At 47.1% G+C, this 23,038-nt stretch overlaps 1 protein-coding gene across 1 annotated transcript in view; it reads right to left on the reverse strand.

Annotated features, from left to right (window-relative positions):
* Nucleotides 1–1,660: 1,660 nt before the first annotated feature.
* MYT1 (myelin transcription factor 1) overlaps nucleotides 1,661–23,038 on the reverse strand; it is a 115,464-nt gene continuing 94,086 nt past the window's right edge. Inside the window, exons 17-20 of the mRNA XM_048497924.1 lie at nucleotides 14,080–14,103; nucleotides 4,570–4,661; nucleotides 2,908–3,011; nucleotides 1,661–1,891 (exon numbers count right to left, since the gene is read on the reverse strand). Of these exons, the coding sequence (XP_048353881.1) occupies nucleotides 1,727–1,891; nucleotides 2,908–3,011; nucleotides 4,570–4,661; nucleotides 14,080–14,103 (385 nt within the window). The 3' untranslated portion in view covers nucleotides 1,661–1,726. The remainder of the gene's footprint in view (nucleotides 1,892–2,907; nucleotides 3,012–4,569; nucleotides 4,662–14,079; nucleotides 14,104–23,038) is intronic.

Consider the following 23,038-nt stretch of genomic DNA (forward strand, 5'->3'; position numbering starts at 1 on the left):
AGACAGTGCAGTTAATATGTAGGAACTGAAAATAACACTATGTAGGCGTTTTGTGTGTTTTTATCCATGTTGGGAAGTTCATTGTGGTGTTCTGTTAATGAACGCTTGTAGGAAGAAGAAGAAGAAGAGGAAGAAGAGGAGGAGGAGGAGTTTGGATTTATATCCCCCCTTTCTCTCCTGCAGGAGACTCAAAGGGGCTTACAATCTCCTTGCCCTTCCCCCCTCACAACAAACACCCTGTGAGGTGGGTGGGGCTGAGAGAGCTCCGAGAAGCTGTGACTAGCCCAAGGTCACCCAGCTGGTGTGTGATCTGAATTCCCCAGATAAGCCTCCACAGCTCAAGCGGCAGAGCTGGGAATCAAACCCGGTTCCTCCAGATCAGAGTGCACCTGCTCTCAGTCACTGCTATTAGCCACTACGCCACTGCTGCTCCTGGCTATAGAGACCTTGCCTTGAACTGGATGGTTCACGCTAGCCTCATCTTATCAGATCTGGGAAGCTAAGCAGGGTCAGCCCTGGTTAGTACTTGGATGGGGGACCACCAGAGAACCCCAAGGCTGCTACACAAGGGCAGGCAACAGCAAATCACCCCTGTTTGTATCTACCCACGAAAATCCTACAGGGTCACCCTAAGTTGGGTAAGACCTGATGGAACTTTCCACCACCAAGCAGAGCTCTGTCCCTTTTAGGATTATACACTGCAGGGCAGAGTTAAAGCTATTTTACTAGTCAGTGACACAGACATTGTTTGAATTTGCCCTTCCTTCCTTCCTTCCTTCCTTCCTTCCTTCCTTCCTTCCTTCCTTCCTTCCTTCCTTCCTTCCTTCCTTCCTTCCTTCCTTCCTTCCTTCCTTCCTTCCTTCCTTCCTTCCTTCCTTCCTTCCTCCCTCCCTCCCTCCCTCCCTCCCTCCCTCCCTCCCTCCCTCCCTCCCTCCCTCCTTCCTTCCTTCCTTCCTTCCCAGCTTTTCAAGTGTCCAAACTTCAGGCATTTACATAGGAAAGTCCGGGCCCTGCAGGATCTTGGTGAGTTCCGCAGGGCCTGTAAGATGGAGTTGTTCCCCCGGGCCTTTGGAGGGACCAGCCGCTGAAGGTGCCCCCCCCCTCTTTTGGCTCTTTACATCTGGGCCCTTCCTCATCTAATGGGACTTGCCGTCCCTCCCTCTTGGGGAGGATTTTAAATATGGGGTTTTGTGGGATGCCTCTTACTGTTCTTTGTGCTGTTTTTTAAAGGTTTTAGCAATTATATTTAAAACTGTACTGAGATTTTATGTTGTACACCGCCCGGAGCCCCTTGGGGATGGGGCGGTATAAAAATCTAAACAATCAATCAATCAATCAATCAATCAATCAATCAATCAATCAATCAATCAATCAATCAATCAATCAATCAATCAATCAATCAATCAATCAATCAATCAATCAATAAAAAGTGCTCCCCTCCCCTCCGCTGAGATGTGATGAAAAGCAGAAAAGAATTCGTGGGGTTGGATCTGTTCCACTTAAGGTAGCCCTTTCTTCCAACGTGAGGACTCCTCTGCTGATGCAAGAGGCTCGAAAATTCTTTGAGGATGCTCTAAAAGTCCTCGAAAAGGAGCACCGCAAAATGCCGTTAGTATCTCTTGACCAGCAAGAGCCTTCTGACATCCGTGGTGGGGCAGATCTTCAAAACCCGGCCCAGGTCTCTTTTGCCGTTCCTGGTCCCTTCCGCGGCTATGAGAGAAACGTCTCAGGAAAATGAGATTCTCACCATGTGTGGAAGGCGGATATTGGCGAGACTTTGGATTAGCGTCTGGCTCAGCCCTGAGAGCTCCAGGAAGAGGGCTTCGTTCTGCTCCTCGATCATCTTGTTCTCCTCCTCAATGCTCTTGAGGTTCTTCTCCATGCTTGAGATCTGCAGGGGGTGGGGAATAAAGCAGATCAGAAAGGAAATGGTCGGAGCCCTAGGGCACGCCACGAGCATCCCAAAATCAAAACAGAAATTTTAGGGGAGGGGCCATGGGTCGGCGGTAGAGCATCTGATTGGGTCTGCTAAGGATGGGCAGGGCGTCAATCAAATCACATAAATAAATAACGTCCCAGGTTCAATCCCCGGCATCTCCAGTTAAAAGGACCTGGTAGCGGGTGACGGAGAGACCTCTGCCAGACACCCTGGGAAGCTGCCTCGCTCCCTCCCTCCCTCCCTCCCTCCCTCCCTCCCTCCCCTCCTTCCTTCCTTCCTTCCTTCCTCCCTCCCTCCCTTCCTTCCCTTCCTTCCTTCCCTTCCTTCCTTCCTTCCTTCCTTCCTTCCTTCCTTCCCTTCCTTCCTTCCTTCCTTCCTTCCCTTCCTTCCTTCCTTCCTTCCTCCCTTCCTTCCTTCCTTCCTTCCTTCCTTCCTCCCTCCCTTCCTTCCTTCCTTCCCTTCCTTCCTTCCTTCCTTCCCTTCCTTCCTTCCTTCCTTCCTTCCTTCCTTCCTTCCTTCCTTCCTTCCTTCCTTCCTTCCTTCCTTCCTTCCTTCCTTCCTTCCTTCCTTCCTTCCTTCCTTTTAGGTCACCCTTCACCAAGCTAGCTCAGGGTGGCTAACAGTAAAGAATGTACAACATCATAAAGCAGCATCACAGGATAAAACCATAAAATTATAAATTCACATTATACATATCTAGGCAGAGCTGTAGCGAGGAGGAACAGCGACAGGGGCACGTGTGTGCCCTGCGCTCCCGCCACGCCATGGAACGCCCTTGCGCCCTGCATCACCCCTTTCCCCTGGGCGCTACGCCATTGTACCTAGGTGCCTGAATTTGAGGATAAAGCCAGTATGAGTGGTGGACTCTAATCTGTAGAAGTGGGTATGATTCCCTACTCCTCCACATGAGCAGCAGACACCCCTGCTCAAAAACCAAGACAGTAGCTCTACCGCCCAGCAGCACATACCTGTGACTGCAGCTTCACCATAGCAGCTTCCATCTCCGTGTTGGACTCGTTAAGCTCGCTAATTTCTTTGTTTAGCTGCTTAATTTCTTCATCGTTCTCTAGAACTGCAAGAGAAAAACCGAGCAGCAATTCAGACCCTTCCCTCCTCTGGTACGTGGACAGAACCAGAACAGATGGAGCTATACATCAGGTTGGATCTAGCAGCTGGTCTTCAACATTGCGGGCTTTCATGCTCCAGCAGTGGCATGCGTAGACTGCTAAGATTAATGGATTTTGCTACATGTCCCGGCTGATGAGTTTGTGAATGGATCACCCGTTATTAGAGCAAGGGATGCTGGGAGAATGAGGGAGCTGGCTCTGGTGGGTTTTCCGGGCTGTGTGAACAGCGGTTGGTAGTTTTGGTTCAGGACATTTTCTCCCACGTCTATGGCTGATGTGACTGACCCCTTCCCACACCCCTTCTTATCTTCTTCAGGCAAGGAAACACTTACTGGCTTGTTCTGTCAGTTTCCCCCCATCTTTTTCCCTTCTAAGGACTGAGGTGCTTCAGATAACGGCAGCGTTTGGTTGAAAGCACTTCCTCTAAGCCCGTGGTGGCGAACCTTTGGCACTCCAGATGTTATGGACTACAATTCCCATCAGCCCCTGCCAGCAAAGCCAATTGGCCATCCTGGCAAGGGCTGATGGGAATTATAGTCCATAGCATCTGGAGTGCCAACGGTTCGCCACCACTGCTCTAAGCCTTCTAACACGCCCAGAAGGTAAAGGACGCCCATTGACTTTATCCCTTTCCAGGCACATCTTGTACCAGGCCTAAATGGTGCCTGGGGGCATGACTGGCTCCCCTCACATTCCTGCCAAGCTTCCCACACCCTCCTGCCCAGCTCCCCATGCCTCTCCCCTCGTGCCCCACTCAGGACCTAGGTTTGGGGGCAGGGCTTGGGGGCACGGCAGTGGCTGCCTGGCACCCGCCTGGGCCACCCACTGCTGAACCCCACCCCTCCCTCCCTGTAGGGGAGCCGTGGCAGCAAGGTGGGTGCCGCTAGCTCCTACCCTCCCTGGCCTCCTGTGTGGGGGAGCCGGCCTGTGGCCGGGGCAAACAACTCAGCTGGTGAGCACTGCGGGAGAGGCTGGGCATGGGGACCCAGGCACCAGTTGGCGCCCTCCCACATGACAAAACCATGTGCGCTCGGTGACATGGGTTGCCCCAAGTCCCCAGGGGCGGTACGTCCCTGCTAAGGCACTCTAAAACAAATACTTGAGGCAGTATTAGAACAAGGAATGCTGGAAGAATGAGGGAGTTGGCTCTTATGGGTTTTCCGGGCTGTGCAGTCATGGTCTGGTAGTTTTGGCTCCTAATGTTTCACCCACATCTGTGGTGGCATCTTCACAGGCAGGTCACGGTCAGATGCGGAGAGAACAGCCAGTTAATGCTGGTCGTGAAAGCCTTCGACAATACAATGGTGTACATTTCTTCCCATTAAGGTAGCACCTCACGGATGCCTGAGAAAAGGACTTGCCAGGATCTTAACCAGCATATGGTCTCGGTCCAACAATAATGTTAGTGTAGATACACGTGGCAATATGACCTGTGTTAAGTTAGATTTTTTAAAAGATCAAAACCTACAAAATGAGTCAAGCAAAAAAATTTTTTTCTCTTACCATCGCTGGTCTTGAATTTAGTGTTGAGAATTTCATCCCCTGAGATTTTCCCCTTTTTTCCAGCAAAAGTAGCTCTTGGACACCCAGACAGGCTGAAAACCAAGAAATGTAAGATCTCATTAAACATCCGGAAATTAACTTAAACTAGACGGTAATTAGGGCTGAGCAGAAATTTCCTGCCGTTTTCCAGAGCTTGCGTCAATGTTCGCTTCTTCATTTGGGCATAGTGTCTGTGGAAAAGGCAGACTATAAAAAAGTAAAAAAAATTATAGCACAGTCTTCCCTTCTCTCTCAATTGTCTTTATTCGCCCACTAGCATCATCATCCCAGGGACAAATTTTATTGGTTAGATTGATTCATATGATTTATTGTGTGAAATGTCGTTATGAGATCCAGTGTGGTGTAGAGATTAAGAGCAGGTGGACTCTAACATGGAGAACCCGGTTCGATTCCCCACTCCTCCATGTGAGCGGCAGACTCCTACCTGGTGAGCTGGATTTGTTTCCAGCTCCTCCACATGAAGCCTGCTGGGTGATTTTGAGCCAGGCCCAGTTCTCTCTGAACTCTCTCAGCCCCACCTACCTCACAAGGTGTCTGTTGTTGGGAGAAATAGGGAAAGGAGTTTGTAAGCCCCTTTGAATCTCCTTACAGGTGAGAAAGGGGAGTATAAATCCAAACTCTTCTCCCCTTATCATGAGCATTAGTGATGTAGTGGTTACGAGAAGGTGCACTCTAATCTGGAGAACCATGTTTGATTCCCTGCTCTCCACTTGAGGTGTGGAGGCTTATCTGGTGAACTTGATTAGCTTGTGCACTCCCACACATGGCCAGCTGGGTGACCTTGGGCTAGTCACAGTTCTTTGGAGCTCTCTCAGCCCCATCTACCTCACAGGGTATTTGTTGTGGGTGGGGGAAGGGTAAGGAGTTTGGAAGCCCCTTTGAGTCTCCTTTATCTATCTATCTATCTATCTATCTATCTATCTATCTATCTATCTATCTATCTATCTATCTATCTATCTATCTATCTATCTATCTATCTATCTATAAACCAAGAAATGTAAGATCTCATTAAACATCCTGAAATTAACTTTAAACTAGACGGTAATTAGGGTTGAGCAGAAATTTCCTGCCGCTTTCCAGAGCTATACGTCACTGTTCGCTTCTTCATTTGGGCATAGTGTCTGTGGAAAAGGCAGACTATAAAAAAGTAAAAAAAAATTATAGCACAGTCTTCCCTTCTCTCTCAATTATTGTTCCTTATTCCTACCACTAGCATCATCATCCCAGGGACAAATTTTTATTGGTTAGATTGATTCATATGATTTATTGTGTGAAATGCCGTTATGAGATCCAGTGTGTGGTGTAGAGATTAAGAGCAGGTGGACTCTAACATGGAGAACCCGGTTCTGACTCCCCACTCCTCCATGTGAGCTGCAGACTCCTACCTGGTGAGCTGACTCTGCTCTGTGCCCCTCCACATGAAGCCTGCTGGGTGATTTTGAGCCAGGCCCAGTTCTCTCTGAACTCTCTCAGCCCCACCTACCTCACAAGGTGTCTGTTGTTGGGAGAAATAGGGAAAGGAGTTTTGTAAGCCTCCTTTGAATCTCCTTACAGGTGAGTAAGGGGAGTATAAATCCAAACTTCTTCTCCCCTTATCATGAGCATATTTCAAGTGATGTAGTGGTTACTTAGAAGGTGCACTCTCTAATCTGGAGAACCATGTTTGATTCCCTGCTCTCCACTTGAGGTGTGGAGGCTTATCTGGTGAATCCTGATTAGCTTGGTAAGTACCCTCACACATGGCCAGCCAAGTGACTCCTGGGCTAGTCACAGTTCTTTGGAGCTCTCTCAGCCCCACCTCCCACCTCATGAGCCTGGAAGCCCCTTTGAGTCTCCTTTATCTATCTATCTATCTATCTATCTATCTATCTATCTATCTATCTATCTATCTATCTATCTATCTATCTATCTATCTATCTATCTATCTATCTATCTATCTATCTATCTATCTATCTATCTATCTATCTATCTATCTATCTATCTATCTATCTATTTATTTATTTATGGGATTTCTATACCGCCCAATCCCCAAAGGGCTCCGGGCGGTGTACAACATGGATTCCACATACAGTATATAAACAAAACCCCATTAAATTAAAATGTAAGTTTAAAAGTTTAAATATTTAAAACGCAGCAGTAATTCAGTAAAATGGCGTCAGCAATACCCCAGATTAAACCCTCCCAAAAAAGGGGGAACAAGACAGTAACAAAAGTGGAGAGAAAGGGAGAGAAAGGGGGGATATAAATCCAAACTACTCCTCCTCCTCCTCCTCCTCCTCCTCCTCCTCCTCCTCTTCTACTACTACTACTACTACTACTACTACTACTACTACTACTACTACATCAGATTAGGGCTGATTGTGTGACACCATTATATTCTCTGTATGATTCTTGATCGGCTGAAATGATTTACAAGACCAATCCACATAGGACTCACAGCTGACTTAAGGCAACCTCATAGGCTTTACAAGGCTAGAGACATTTGGGGCTGGTTTGCCTTTGCCTCCCTTCATGAGGGCTGAGAGAGTTCTGAGAGAACTGTGACTGGCCCAAGGTCACCCAGCAGGCCTCATGTGGAGAAGTGGGGAATCAAACTCGATTGTCCAGAGTAGAGTCTGCCAGTCTTAATGACCGCACCACGCTGGAGCAAGCTTGTTTTCTGCTGCCTCAGAGACCAGGACACGGAGTCATGGATTCAAGGTGCAGGAAAAGAGGTTCCACCTAAACATTAGGAAGAACTTTCTGACTGTCAGGGCTGTTCGACAGTGGAATACGCTGCCTTGGAGCGTGGTGGAGACTCCTTCTTTGGAGTTTTTAAACAGAGAAGAAGAAGAAGAGGAAGAAGAGGAGGAGGAGGAGTTTGGATTTATATCCCCCCTCCTGTAGGAGACTCAAAGAGGCTTACAATCTCCTTGTGTGGGAGTGCACAGGCTAATGTGAATTCCCCAGATAAATCTCCACAGCTCAAGTGACAGAGCAGGAAATCAAACCCAGTTCCTCCAGATCAGAGTACAGCTGCTCTTAACCACTACGCCACTGCTGCTCCTTATGATAAGGGGAGAAGAGTTTGGATTTATACTCCCCTTTCTCACCTGTAAGGAGATTCAAAGGGGCTTACAAACTCCTTTTCCTATTTCTCCCAACAACAGACACCTTGTGAGGCTGGATGATCATATGTCAGGAGTGCTTTGATTATGTATTCCTGCATGGTAGGGATGGATGGCCCTTGGGGTCTCTTCCAACTTCTATAAATTAAAGATGGAATGGTACCAGTTGGACATAAGGGGGAAAAAACATTTCCAGCAAGGGTTGTGAGGCAGTGGAATCAACCCCCTTGGTAGTTGAGGAGCTCTCCCTCTCTGTCTTTCAAGCAGCAGCTGGACAAACACTTGCCAGAGATGCTTTAGGCCAGTGGTGGCGAACCTGTGGCACTCCAGATGTTCATGGACTACAATTCCCATCAGCCCCTGCTGGCAGGGGCTGATGGGAATTGTAGCCCATTAACATCTGGAGTGCCACAGGTTTGTCATCACTGCTTTAGGCTGATCCTGCCCTGAGCTGGGGGCTAGATTGTGAATTCAGGATGAAGCAGGAGAAACGACAGCGCCAAACAAGATTAACACGAAGACCAAAATGGATGGGATCAAGACCACAGATCCCCCTTCCGCTATAGAAGGCAAATTATATGCATTCAGGCATCCTTCAGATCCCTAAACCCACCCCTTACCATAGCTGCGAAAGTGCACGATTTACTTTTCGCAGCTTGACGGAGATCTGCGATGTTCTGTCACATCTGTTTGCACCTGAAGCTTTTGTTCTGGCAAGCTACTTTGCTGGAGGGGCCCTTTTCAGCTCAAATGATAAATCAAATCCAAATCAAACGATAGAAACTGGTAGTGATTTGAAGCAGTATTAAATGAAGAACTTTCTGACTGTCAGGGCTGTTCGGCAGTGGAATTCACTGCCTCGGAGAGTGGTGGAGTCTCCTTCTTTGGAGGTTTTTAAAGAGAGGCTGGATGACCATATGTCGGGAGTGCTTTGATTGTGTGTTCCTGCATGGCAGGGGGTTGGACTGGATGGTCCTTGGGGCCTCTTCCAACTCTATGATTCTAAAAGTGCAAATGCTTTGGGAAAGTTTTCCGCCGGTGTTTTTCCCCCCTTCAAAATGGTGCTTTGGGAAATTTTTCTTTGTTTGGGAGAACGAAGGACCGCTTCTCTAACTTTTAAGTATATTTCCCTTTTCTTTTCCAGTGGGGGGAAATTACTAAAAGAAAACAGCTATTTTATTTTCATCGTAAACTCATTTCCCAACGACAATATATTTTATTTTTCCAAGCTGACTTTATAAGCAGTATATTTTTATGCACCTATCAGGAATTCACTGTCATTTGGACAAGGTTGTGTTTGTATAGTCCTTCTTATTTTTTAATGACAGTTGCATATAAGAGAAGAAATTCCCCTGCAGGTTGCCCCATAAAAGATTCAGCTATAAAATGAGGACTTTAATCAAAGAGCATATTTTATGTCCCATAAACCTGACGAAATCTTGGTACTGCAACCGGCATTAGGACTATATCAAAGCATTACACGAGATTTCCCCTTCCTGCCGTTTGCCACATCGAGGCTGACATGTCTTGTGGAGTCCAGTTCTTGTTGCAAGTTTTTGTCCTGGTTTAAACCACCTTGGACCAGTGGTGGGATCCAAAAATTTTAGTAACAGGTTCCCATGGTGGTGGGATTCAAACTGTGACGTAGCGCCAATGGAGCTGGGCAGGGCACGATGGGGGTGTGGCTGGGCATTCCGGGGTGGGGCATTCCTGGCAAGGACGCAGCCGCTGCGCTGGTCCTTGGGCGGGAAACGAATGCACGCAGGGGCGCAGGTTGTCACGCATGCCGGTGTACCTCCTGCTAGACTGCGTTTCGTCTCTATGCCGCCGCTTACTGCTGAGAGGAGGGCTTAACAAAGGCAAAAAAATCACGCGGGCAAAAAATCACCAATTAGTAACCTCCTGTCGGCACACATAAATAATTAGTAACCTACTCTCGGGAACCTGTGTGAACCTGCTGGATCCCACCTCTGCCTTGGACCAGATTACCTGTGGGAGTGCCTTCGATCATATAACTGGCCTGGGTGCTGAGGTAAAAGGGCGGGGGGCTGCTGGCAGTTTCTTTGCCCTCTGAGGTGGGGGTTGCGTGGAGGGCTTTCTCTGTGATAACTCCCACCTAATGGGATGCCCTCTCACTAGAGGTTTGACAGGTGCTGATGTTATATATTGGCACCTGGTTAAGACCTCCATTTTCACCCAGATGTTTGGCTGATTTATCCCATCTACCCTCACACCACTGGCTTTTTGGAACTTGCCCTCCACCTGCACCTGAGGGGCTAGGGTTTTGATTATTGTTTCGGGGTACTGGTTTTGATGATTGTTTGAGCACTGGTTTTGATGATTGTTTGGGTACAGGTATTGATGATTGGTTGATGATTGGTTTTGATTATTTTTTCTGGCTATTGGTTTTTGATGATTGAGCACTGGTTTTGATGATTGTTTGGGAACAGGTTTTGATGATTGTTTGATGATTGGTTTTGATTATTTTTTCTGGGTATTGGTTTTGATGATTGTTTGATGATTGGTTTTGATAATTTTTTTCTGGGTATTGGTTTTGATGATTGAGCACTGGTTTTGATGATTGTTTGGGTATTGGTTTTGAAGACTGTTAGGTCTGTTTTTAAGGATATATTTTACATGTTTATGATGATGTTTTTATTGTACTATTAGATGCATTTTTATACAGTGTAACCCACCCTGAAATGTACTTGAAGGGTGGGATAGAAATTTGTTCATTCACTCAATCACACAGTCGATCAATCAATATGCAAGCATCAGTTTTCCAAATGGCATTTCAAAGCAGGTGTCTGAAACATCTAACTTTGTACTATGATTTTTTTTCTCACATGAAGAAACAAACAGAACCCATTCATAGATGCCAACAACAGCAACAACAAAACACAAGTTAGTACTTAGATGGGAGACCACCACGCTCCACGGAGGCAGGCAATAGTAAGTCCCCCCTGTTTGTTTCTTGCTTTGAAAACTCTACAGGGTCTTCTGACCGGATTGTTTAATACAAGGAATGTTGATGCTTAGAATGAATAATTAAATTTCCTCCTTTGGAGAAACCTAATTAGATTCTGACAGTTAGCAGAACCTTTTTGGAAAGTTATGTGACTAAGTTACGGAAGATAGAAATAGGTGGACAATATTGTAATCTTTTCCCCCCTTTTTCTTTCCTTGTTTATTATGGAAGACTAAAACCGGTCATGTGTATTACTTTCTATGTTACTCTTGTATTATATGAAAATAAAATTTATTAAAAAAAGAAAAGGGGAAAAAAAAGAAAACTCTACAGGGTCACCATAAGGTGACAGCAACTTGACAGCACTTTCCATGATCAACACAAGGTGGGATGCTAGAACAGGGGTAGGGAACCTGCGTCTCTCCAGATGTTCAGGAACTACAATTCCCATCAGCCCCTACCAGCATGGCCAATTGGCCATGAAGAACCAATATGTGAAAGGAATGGCAGCATACACATTTCATGGGACAAAATGATACCAAATTATGTAGGGTGGTGAGAACCACAAAGGATTGCGAAGAGCTCCAAGCGGACCTTGATAAACTAGGTGAGTGGGCTCAGAAATGGCAAATGCAGTTCAATGTAGCAAAATGTAAAGTGATGCACATAAGGGCAAAAAACCCAAACTTCACATTAAGCATCATTTCTACAGGGGCTGTAGTGCTATCAGTCACAGACCAGGAAAGGGATTTGGGCGTCTTAGTTGATAGTTCCATGGGAATGTCCACTCAATGCATGGCAGCTGTGAAAAGGCAAACTCTATGCTGGGGATCATTAGAAAAGGAATTGATAATAAAACTGCAAAGATTGTCATGCCCTTATATAAAGCCGTGGTGCGACTTCGCACTTGAGTACTGTGTCCAGTTCTGGTCGCCGTGATCCTCAAAAAAGCGCGATATTGAGGAGATAGAAAAAGTGCAGAGAAGGGCAACGCAGGATGATTGAGGGACTGGAGCACCTTCCTATGAGAGGAGAGGCTGCAGCGTTTGGGACTCTTTTAGCTCTGGAGGAGGAGGGCGGCTGAGGGGGGGATAAGGGATTGAAGTCTACAAAATTATGCATGGGGTAGAAAAATGCTGACAGAGACATTTTTCTTCTCACAATACTAGAACCAGGGGCATCTACTGAAAAATGCTGGGGAAGAATTAGGGACTAATAGAAGGAAACACTTCCTTCATGCTAATATGTGTATTTGCGGTTTGAATATGCCGCCACAGGAGGTGGTGACGGGCCACTCAACCTGGATGGCTTTAAAAAGGGGCCGGATCGGATTTATGGAGGAGGGGTCGGCTCTGTGGCCGCCAATCTTGATCCCTCCTTGGATCTGAGATTGCAAATGCCTTAACAGTCCAGGGTGATCGAGCAACAGCCGCCGCAGCGCCATTGGGCGCTTCACATCCTACATGTGAGCCCTGCTGGCACCTGGTGGGCCACTGCGAGTGGCGGAGAGCTGGACTGGATGGACTTTGGTCTGATCCAGCTGGCTTGTTCTTATGTTCTTATGTTCTTAAAAGGGTTTCTCAGAGAGGCTAAGGGCAGAGGGCAACAGCTGCCAATAATCCAAATGCAGACCGCGCACTGCGTTATGCCAGCGTACTAAAATAACTGAGCATGGTCCTCCTGCGTATTCATGACTTATTGCCAATCCTCATGGGAGCCGGTTCCTAATAAAAGACTCGCAACATCCATTGTTTGTGTTCTGGAAACATTATGGATAATTAATCGGGATGTCATTTATCAGTAATGCTAAGGTTTACAGTTTCAGCCAGGCAAACAGACATTCTTGTTTAAGTTCTTGGTCGATCCCTTCTCTGAATGTGTTGACTCCAGTTTGGCTCTTTGGAAAATCCAAAGGACTCTTCCTTTGACAGCTGGTTTGGTGCGGGAGATGAGCAGAGTTCCTTATGGGGCAGAGGACGTACACAGGTGCATGTTGTGACAAAAGAGGGGAAGGGAACGCTACAGGAAGGATTGTGCAGCTTAAGTTGTTGTGCCCATAGCCTTTTATGATTCAGCTGTACCGGCAGTTGAAAACCCGAAATGGATTCGGGGACTATTGTACTCCGCGACACCACCGGCCGTACCCGTGAGAGCCGGCATGGTGCAGTAGTTAAGAGCAGGCGGATCTCCAATCTGAGAACCGGGTTTGATTCCCACCTCCACCTGAGTGGCGGAGGCCTATCCGGCAACCGTGACGCATCTGTGCACCCCCATCCCCTGCGACCTTGCCACTCCTCAGCTCCCCCAGAACCCTCAGCCCCACCTACCCTCACAAGATGTCCGTTGTGGGAGAGGGCTGAAAGCGATTTTGTGGCCCCTGTCTTTACAAGAGAGAAAAGGTAAAATCCAACCTTCTTCTCTCCTGATATACCTCCCAAAGACCGTGATGCTTTAGCAGGAACCTCGCTACTGGTGGTTCCCGGCCCAAAAGCTGCCCAATTGTCCTTAACTATCGCTAGTTTCTCTGCATTTTTATTCTGTCAGTGGTGAACCCTGTCCAGCGGACTTGACATTGAAGGACCCTGGTTGTGAATCTCCACAGGCCTGTGAGACCGAGATATTCCGACCAGGCCCAACGGTTCAGGAACAGTGGTTTCCATCTTTGTTTCCTTCCTCTTTCTTCTCTCAATTTATTTATTATTGAATCCATTGTTTGTATTTCTTTGTTCCTTTCCAATTCAGTTTCAGTTTGTTCCTTTGTTTTCCTTCTGATCGTCCTATTATCCTATATATGTTTTATGGCGCTTCATCATAGTTCAGTATTAGATTTGACTGAATTGGATTCCAATCGTTCGTATCGAAGTATCGTCTGATTCATCATTTAATATCGATAAAATTTGAAGTTCGAAATTGAATATCTTTTAACAGCATCTTTGAAGAAATATCGGTTTGAAGAATAGTTTCGGTATGGAAAGGTTACCTCGAAGCAAATTCCCATATCGTATCCATATTCATCATTGGACTTCGTATTTCTTGTTATATCTTCCGTTCTATTTTGTTCAATCTTTTATTTTCGTTTTGTTCATTCATTTATCGATCCTTCCGAAGAGCAGTTTGTTAAATCGTTTGAGTCGTCATATTCGCTATAGTTCGAAAGTCCGATGAAAGAATCGCATATGGATAACGATATCATCATATTCATGGTCATTCGAATCCGATCGTTCCAGGGTATTAACTTTTAGTTGGTTTTGATTTCGTTCCAATCGAATGATCCATATATAATATCCCGATTGATGGTTGTTCCGTCATTGATCGTTATATCCGTCGAATCCATCGATATTTGATCCATTTGATCCATCCATCCATCCAACCAGCCCGACAATCCAGGGAACGGGCAACCTGCACAAACGATTAAATCATAGAGCCGAAGACCCGGCTTAATCATCGTTCAACCCCCCGCAGGAACACACAATCGTTAATTCTGACAGAGGGCCATCCAGCCTTCAAACCTCCAGCGAGTCCACCACACCCGAGGCAGTGCACTTCACCGTCGAACAGCCCTTAACTGCAGCTCTTCCCGATGTTTAGTGGAATCTCTTTACCGCCACCTTCGAATCCATCAATTCTGGTCCGAACTTCTGAGCAGAAAACAAGCTTTGTTCTCACCAACATGACATCCCTTCAAATATATAAAACATGGCCATCATGTCACCTCTTCACCTCTCTTCACCAAACTAAACATCCTGTACCCCTGCTTCTCCTCATAGGGCAGTGGATGGCGAACCTGCATGGCACGGTGCCAGATGTGGTGCACCTCGATTCTCTGTGGCATGCAGAGGAGGCAGAGATGCCAGAGAGGCACAGATGCGCGCCGCTGGACTTGCTGGAGGCTAGATAAGGCCGGCCCCTGCCTGAGCTGGTAAGCAGGAGAAAAGGAGCCGTGACCAGTTTTTCGTCCAAAACTCCCAGCATTCAGGGTTAAATCTGCTCGGCTTGGCACTTTGCATAAATAAGTGGGGTTTGGGTTGCAATTGCACTCGTCTCAAAAGGTTCCCATCACTGTCATAGGGTATGGATTCCAGATCTTTGACTTTCATTTTGCACAATTCCTCCTCTGGACCCAAAGCATCAGGATCTTGAGTCGCGTGAACTGCTTACAGAACATCATCGCGGGTAAGGCTGGGCATGCAATTGAACGGCTCTAATTCCCCAGATCTGCCACAGAACTTTTGGATTAAGGTCTGTGGTTTCCAACCCCAGCTAAAAAAAACCAATCTGAAAATACTTGATTGAACTCTATTAAATCTCTAGGAGATGCTGGGTGGGGAATAGAGCCAGGAGATATAGTGGATAAAGAGTGCAGAACTAAATCCTGGGAGACCTATTGTGGAAAGTTTAATCTCGCGTCCCCGGGTCCTGTCACAGACTCTCAATCTTTGTCCGCCTCGCAAGGGCGGTTGTTGTGAGATAATGGAGGAGGACCATGTCCTAAGCCCACTTTGAGTCTCAGTTAAGGAACAAGAAGGACATAAAGAAATAAATGCAAATCAAAATAATTTAAGAGGCCTCTGACCCTCCTTAAATATACCTTAAACTAACCTGTGTTACAACTCTGACCTTTGAAAGTCATATTTTCAACTGGCTCTACTCACTGCAGTTTTCCGCTGCTGTTTGCATTTGTTTGAACACACTTCAATTATAAATACATGCAGAAGTTTGCTACTACCCTGTTTCCTAATAAGACATCCTGCAAAAATAAGATATAAAATGAGGCTCTTTGCTGAAGTGCAAAAATATAAGGCATCCCCTGAAAGTAAGATATAGCAAAAGTTTTTGTTTGAAGCATGCCCGATGAACAGGTTCACAGAAAAAAATAAGACATCCCCTGAAAAATAAGCATATAGCGCATCTTTGAGCAAAATTAATATAAGACACTTCGTCTTTATAGCCTGGGAAATACGTAGTTGTAGTTCCAGAAGAAAAAAGGCCGATATTAAAACAACAGAACCCGCATTTAGAAAAGCAGCAATTAGGAATGTCAAAACATAACTGGCAAGCCACCTGCCTGAAATCCACATCCTATGTTTCATTGTTATCACTACATTTTATTTTTATCCATAAAATAATAACAGAGGCGCCGATGTTTTAGGGTCACAACAAGTATATTGTCCTCCGTGATAATTCCGGAAAAACGCTTTCGATCTTGTTTTTAATCATCATTTGCAAATGCAATAAATTCACTTTATTATATGGTTAAAGCAGCGGACGCCACAAATTCATAACGGCGTCCCTGTTTATATGATCGCGAGCAAATTACGGAAACCTCAGGAGGAAAAGAGGGAGACGGGGAGGGAGGAAAGGCGGCGATTAGTATGCAGCATTTACGGCCCAGCCGTTACATATTTTACACTGTTAATTTAACTTTCATTACACTTTTATTGTCAAAAATAAACCAGTGCCTTATTGTAGCGAACAGCTGGCTTGGGATGTGTCGGGTGTGAATGTGAGCACATTTTTTTTTTTTAAAAAAATTACCATTGCTATTTAATCAAAGTGGTAGCACCAGCCGGTCAATAATCAAAGGCTCAGTTCTTCCAAACTGTCTTCCGTTTCTTTAAAGGTTGCCGAGCCACCCGGAAGGGCGTGCTTATTTATTATCGAGGTGAACCGGGATGGCTGCGGCAGAAAGCCGGGCCTTCGACGTAGGCAGTGTGAGAACAGAACAACAAGGCACCAGGGAGAATATTAGTTTCTCCACGCTGGCGCACACAAATCTGGATTGCGCTGCTGGTTTTCTCTGGGCTTAATAACAGATAAATCGGCTGCTGGTTCCTCTGTTCCTGCGATCTTCCTGAGAGTGCACCTTGTTGAAGATTAAAATGGACTGGAGTAAAATTTCCTGGCAAATGGAAGCGTGGCTTCAAGCAGATTCCTCATCAGTTCATAGAGGGTTGCTTTTAGCATGCTCCTATCACAGGTGTCAACTTTATGGTTTCCTTCAGGGATCATAGTTCCCATCATCCCCGCCACCATGACTGGCAGGGGATGATGGGAACTGTAGTCCATAACATCTGGAGGGCCATGGTGCTCTGACACCCATCTCTATATGAAAGGTGGCGGCTCATTGGAGTATTGGGATGCTTGCCTAGGCTGCCACACCCCACGGCTAGATCCTCTTTGGGCTCCCCTGGTGCTGTTCCATTATCATTGGTGTGGGTCAAATTGAGGTCTAAACTGTTGGTATTGTGTAGTGCCACTTCCAGAAGCATTACTCATCGCGGTCACCAAGGGATGGAAGAAAGTCTGGCATTTTGGCTCAAAACTCTATGGTGTTAGCTTCTGGCCCTGTAGGAGTTTTGGCTCAAATACTACAGCCGCCTCTCTCAAAATCATAGGTAATGTGATGACATCACTTCCTGCCTCTGTCCCTGACCCATTGGATCACCCCTAGAACTCCATCAGAGCCAGTGTGGTGTAGTGGTTAAGAGTGGGGAGCTCTAATCTGGAGAATGGGGCTCTTGGATTCCCCATTCCACATGAAGGCTGCTGGTTGACCTTGGCCAGTCAGCAGTCCTCTTGTGAACTCTCTCCAGCTCTGTTTCTCAACACGTGCAGCAAGGTGTCAAGCGGGGAGGAAAGGAAGGAGTTTGTGTTCCCTTTGAGGCTCTATAGCAAAGATAAAGTGGGATATAAGTAAATCTTCTTCTTCATCATCATCTTCTTTCTTACCTTGAACCTACCAAGTTCTCCTATGGTTCTGCTTCAAGAAATTCTCACCCGCGATTTTTTTTTTTAAACCATGAATGAGCAAAAATACAAAGCTGTCCTGGACAACCCCGCATTCATAGGTTCAGGTGTGGTGAACCTATGGCATTCCACATGTTCATGGATCATAATTCCCAAATCAGCACCTCGCCAATTGGCTATGCTGGCAGGGGGCTGATGGGAAATGTGTATCATGAACATCTGGAAGGCGAAAAGTTTGGTCAAACTCATGGTTTCTCCAGCGGTTATGGATCATATTTCCCATCATCCCCGCCAGCATCATGCTGGCAGGGGATGATGGGAACTGTAACAATCCATGTACATCTGAGTCAGCAGTTTGACTGTATCTGTGTTCTTATGACTGGGTCCTTGATCTCATCAGATCTCAGAAGCTAAGAAGGGTCAGGCATGGCGAGTAGTTGGATGGGAGACCGCTAGGGAATACTCAAATCGGGCCGCGTGACGTGAGTAGCGGTGCCACTTGGCAAACCAATTCTAAAGCTTCCATGTCTTTGCTCTCGAAAACCCTCCTCGGGAATCACCCTGCGGTGTTGTGGGATTGTTTGTTTTATGTTATTATTGGTTGCGCTTAGGGATTACTGATGTTGATCCATGCTGGTTATTTGTGACGTTACGATTATTGCTATTAGGGTGATGTTATTATTATTGGCGTTTTGTTGTTTATGATTGTTGCTGTTTGCTGCCCCGAGCCATACAGAGGAGGGCGGGATATAAATCGAAGACCACTGCTGATTGCAGGTGGGGTTCATATAATGGAACACTCCCCTCTGACTGCAATACATCCGCCACACCTTCCTACATACAGAAAGCCAGTACGTCAAAGGGGAAGCCCAGAACCATTCTGACTCTGACCGCCGTTTTCCCTTCTTTGGAATATGCTGTCAGGAAGGAGGTGAAACGGACATTAACCTGGATAGCTTTAAGGGGCTTGGACAGATTTATGGAGGAGAAGTCGGTCTATGGCTACCAATCTTGACCTCTTGATCTGAGATTGCAAATGCCTTTAACAGGACTAGGTGATCGGGAGCAACAGCCCTTGAGAAGGCCATTGCTTTCTTACATCCTGCAGAGTGAGAGCTCCCAAAGCAAAATTGTGGGTTCACCGTGAGTAGCAGAGTGCTGGACTAGATGGACTCCCCTGGGTCTGATCCAGCAGAGCTCTTTCTCTTATGTTCTTAATAAATTCCTAAGACGCAGAAAAGCTAGCATGTCAAAGAGAGAACCCAGAACCCGCTCTTGACTGCTGTTTTTCCTTTGGAATAATGCTGCCTTACAGGAGGTGGTGATGGCTGGCCAACTTGATATAGGCTTTAAAAGGGGCTTGGATAGGATTGATGGAGGAGAAGTCGACCTCGCGGCTCCCAATCTTGATCCTCCTTTTTGATCTGAGATTGCTCTGCCTTGCTAGACCAAGGTGCACCAGTGCTAAGGGAGGGCAGTGGCATAGGGAGGTTAAGAGCTCGTGTATCTAACCTGGAGGAACCGGTTTGATTCTCCGCTCTGCCACCTTGAGCTGTGGAGAGGCTTATCTGGGGAATTCAGATTAGCCTGTACAATTCCACACATGCCAGCTGGGTGACCCCTGGCTAGCTGCCTTCTCACAGCTCTTCTGAGCTCTCTGTAGCCCCCACCGCCTCACAGAGGAGCGACAGAGGGGAGGGGAAGGGCAAGGAAGATTGTAAGCCCCTTGAGTCTCCCGCGGGAGAGAAAGGGGGATATAAATCCAAACTCCTCCCTTCCTCCCTCCTCCTCCTCCTCCTCCTCCTCCTCCTCCTCCTCCCTCCCTCCCTCCCTCCCTCCCTCCCTTCTCCTTCTCCTTCTCCTTCTTCTACTTCTTCTTCCTTCTTCTTCTTCTTCCTTCTTCTTCTTCCTTGTTCTTCTTCTTCTTCTTCCTTCTTCTTCTTCTTCTTCTTCTTCTTCTCCTTCTTTATGCTAGCAGCAGCAGCAGAAGAAGGCTACTACTTTCAATTCCTCCTGTAGGTGGAGCCCCCAATGGCACCTTGGTGGGCCACTGCGGGAGGCAGTGCTGACTAGATGGACTCTGGTTACTGATCCAGCAGGCTAGTTCTTATAGGTTCTTATGAAGGAATAAAATCAACAATTCAGCTGAGACTTGGCAGCATTAAGAAGAACAACATATCGGCACATCGACAAGCTGGATGGAACCTGCTTTAATTTGCCTGAAACGGAGGGCCAAGGAAGCCAGAGCAGAGAAGGAACAGCGCAGTCCTGCCAGTTGCGCTAATGGGCCACAAACGGCACAACACAGTGCTTAACTTTGGCAGCGTGACCCCTTTCTATGCCTACTTGGTTCTAAGCACCGCTGGACAGCAGCAGACAGCTAGGGATGCGCCATCCGACTTTCTTCACCCCGCTCAGCAACTGAGAACTCTGAAGTCAAAGCGTGGCTTTGTTTCCCTCTCTCTTTCCCAGTTCTCGTGGTTTCCCTGCGGGTTTTGAAACTGGGGCTGCTCAATTTTAATAAACTGCTACTCCCAAGCTAATTGCGGTTTCTGGCTCATTTAACACAAACGCTCTCCTTCCTGTGGGATGTAGACGATGGGAAAAAAAATAAAGATAAAATACCCGGAGCAGATGGCTCCAAATGTCAGCTGGTTCTTACAAAGACTTCTGGATCGCTGACGGTATCGTTGTTTACGGAGCAGACGCCTGCGTGCAAAATGTTCACACCACCCTCGCCTGCTCTTGTTTTCATGGCTTGTAAAAAAATCCGTGTGGGAAAGCAGAGATATGAGAGGAAGAAGGAGAGCGGGAGGGGAACTGACGAGAACAGGAATCCCTGTGAGAATGTCACGTCCAGAGGCTGTCTGGTCTGTTCCCTTATAAGCAAGACTTTGGTCCATAATTTTGATCCAACAAGTTCCGAAGAAGCAGAAGAAGAAGAAGAAGAAGAAGAGAAGAAGAAGAAGCAGAAGTAGAAGCAGAAGAAGCAGAAGCAGAAGAAGAAGCAGAAGCAGAAGAAGAAAGAAAGAAGAAGAAGTTTGGATGTATATCTCCTCCTTAACGCGGCCAGGAGACTCAAGGGGCTTACAATCTCACACCTAGTGGCAAATCCTGTATAGGTAATTCCAGCTTATCTTCCCGAGCTGTGACTGGCCAAGGTCACCTATAGCTGGCGCGCAGGAGGGAATAGGCTAATCTAATTCACTACCAGATAAGCCTCCACAGCTTCAGGGCGGGCAGAGCTGCAAACTCCCAACCCGGGTTCCTCCAGATTAGATACCACGAGCTCTTAACCTCCCTACGCCCACTGCTGCTGCAATCGAACCAGACTGCCAGTCATCGAGTACTCGTCTCGCTCAGACTGGGCAGAGGCTCCCTAGAGTCTTGTTGGAGAGAGAGATCTTTCACATCACCTTTTAACGCGTAAGATACTACAGCAGGGCAAGAAAAATGAAAGAGCACCATATAGGATGGGGAGCCATCAGTGGTGGGGATCCAAAATTCTTAGGTAACAGGTTCCCTGGGCTGGGGGCGGGATTCAAACTGTATGAAGCGCCAATGGGGCCGGAAGTGGGACACTGACGGGGCGGCATGGCCGGGCATCTCGGGCGGGTGCAGAATTTCCTGGACGGGGCTGTGGCAAGCGACGAAAGCCGCCAAGGGCCGGTCCCTTGAAGGAAACTATCGCACGAGGCGCAGGAACTGCCACACACGCCGGTGCACCTCCTGCTTTGGAGCTGCTTCAAGTTCTGCTACGGGCTGCTACGAGAAGGAGGCGTAAACTAAGGCAAAAAATCACGGGCAAAATTCCTCACCAATTAGTAAGCCCTCGGGTATTACTAAATAATTAGTAACCTACTCTCGGGATCCTGTGAGAACCTGCTGGATCCCACCTCTGGGGGACATCTGGCTTGATAACTGTACATGTGAAACTGAACATGAGGCAGCAGTGTGATATGGCAGCCAAGAAGGCCAATGCAATTCTGGGCTGCATCAATAGGAGTATGGTGTCTAGACCAGGGGTCTGCAACCTGCGGCTCTCCAGATGTTCATGGACTACAATTCCCACCAGCGCCTGCCAGCATGGCCAAGTAGCAGGGCTGATGGGAATTGTAGCCCATGAACATCTGGAGAGCCGCAGGTTGCAGACCCCTGGTCTAGATTGAGGGACTTAATAGTTCCACTTGATTCTGCACTGGTCAGACCTCAGCTGGAATACTGTGTCCAGTTCTGGGTACCATAATTCAAAAAAGGATATTGACAAGCTGGAATGGGTCCAGAGGAAGGCGACCAAAATGGTAAAAGGCGCCCCCCCACATAACAAAATGGCATGCATCCCTGCCACACGCCGTCGAGCCCCATGCCCCTGGCTTCCGTGCAGGCCGGCTTTTGCCGCCCCAGGGCCGGGGGATCAGGAGCTGGCCTGCAGGGAGGCGGGGTTTGGCACCCCTGAGCCCCATCCCCGAGCGCAGTGGGGCGGGGGACGGTATGTGCCCCAGACACACACAGCCAAGCCCCGCGCCCCCGACCTCTGTGCCAACTGGCTTTTGCTGTCCCCAGGCCCTGGGCCTCCCCCATCAATGTCTCTTGCCAGTCAGTGAATACTTTTTTGTTTCGTTTGGCATACTCCCACTAACAACCACTGTTTTGGGTGCTGTTTGGTTTATGAGTCTTTTTATTGAATTTTTTAATCATTTTAAATGTTTTTAATTTCTTTAAATGTTTTAATGTTTTTCAGGTCGCCACCTTGAGAGACCCAAACTGGGTGAAAAGGCAGCAGGAAAGGTTATCAATAAAATAAATCAGGCAACATCATTTAGGTCGCTTGTGTTGGCAGTTTGGAAATCCTCCGTCTTCTGACTGGGAGATATTAAAAGAGGAGACGCTGGCTCGCGGTACCTAAAGGCTCCTGGGCCTCCAAGAACAGTGAGGAGGATGCTGTCAAAAGATTAGGCAGCGCTTCATCAAGTAAGAAGAAGAAGAGTTTGGATTTATATCCCCCCTTTCTCTCCTGTAGGAGACTCAAAGGGGCTGACAATCTCCTTGCCCTTCCCCCCTCACAACAAACACCCTGTGAGGTGGGTGGGGCTGAGAGAGCTCCAAGAAGCTGTGACTAGCCCAAGGTCACCCAGCTGGCGTGTGTGGGAGTGTACAGGCTAATCTGAATTCCACAGCTCAAGCAGCAGAGCTGGGAATCAAACCCGGTTCCTCCAGATTAGATACACGAGCTCTTAACCTCCTACTCCACTGCAAGGCCTCCGGAGAAGAGAAAAAAACTAGAGCCCCGGGACTCTGCTTATCCACCAGAAAGTATGCTTGGAAATTAAGCCTGTCAATCAAATAAAGATGTTTTAATCAATTTAGTGTCTGACATTTAGCTCCTTAATTAGCCAATTAAATTTAAACGTATCTGCACATCGCCGAACCTCAACAAAAGGGCCCTTTGGCGATTTTGAAGGATACGGGCAACCTCTTTTTTTGAGCGTGAGACCATTTTAAATGTAATACTCGAAAGATACCAATCATTATTATAAAGAAAGATTATAAGGAAAGGGCTGTTTGAGAGGGGACTCCGCTGCCTCTA

This window comes from Sphaerodactylus townsendi, linkage group LG05, assembly GCF_021028975.2.
Source record: "Sphaerodactylus townsendi isolate TG3544 linkage group LG05, MPM_Stown_v2.3, whole genome shotgun sequence".
Classification (NCBI taxonomy): domain Eukaryota; kingdom Metazoa; phylum Chordata; class Lepidosauria; order Squamata; family Sphaerodactylidae; genus Sphaerodactylus; species Sphaerodactylus townsendi.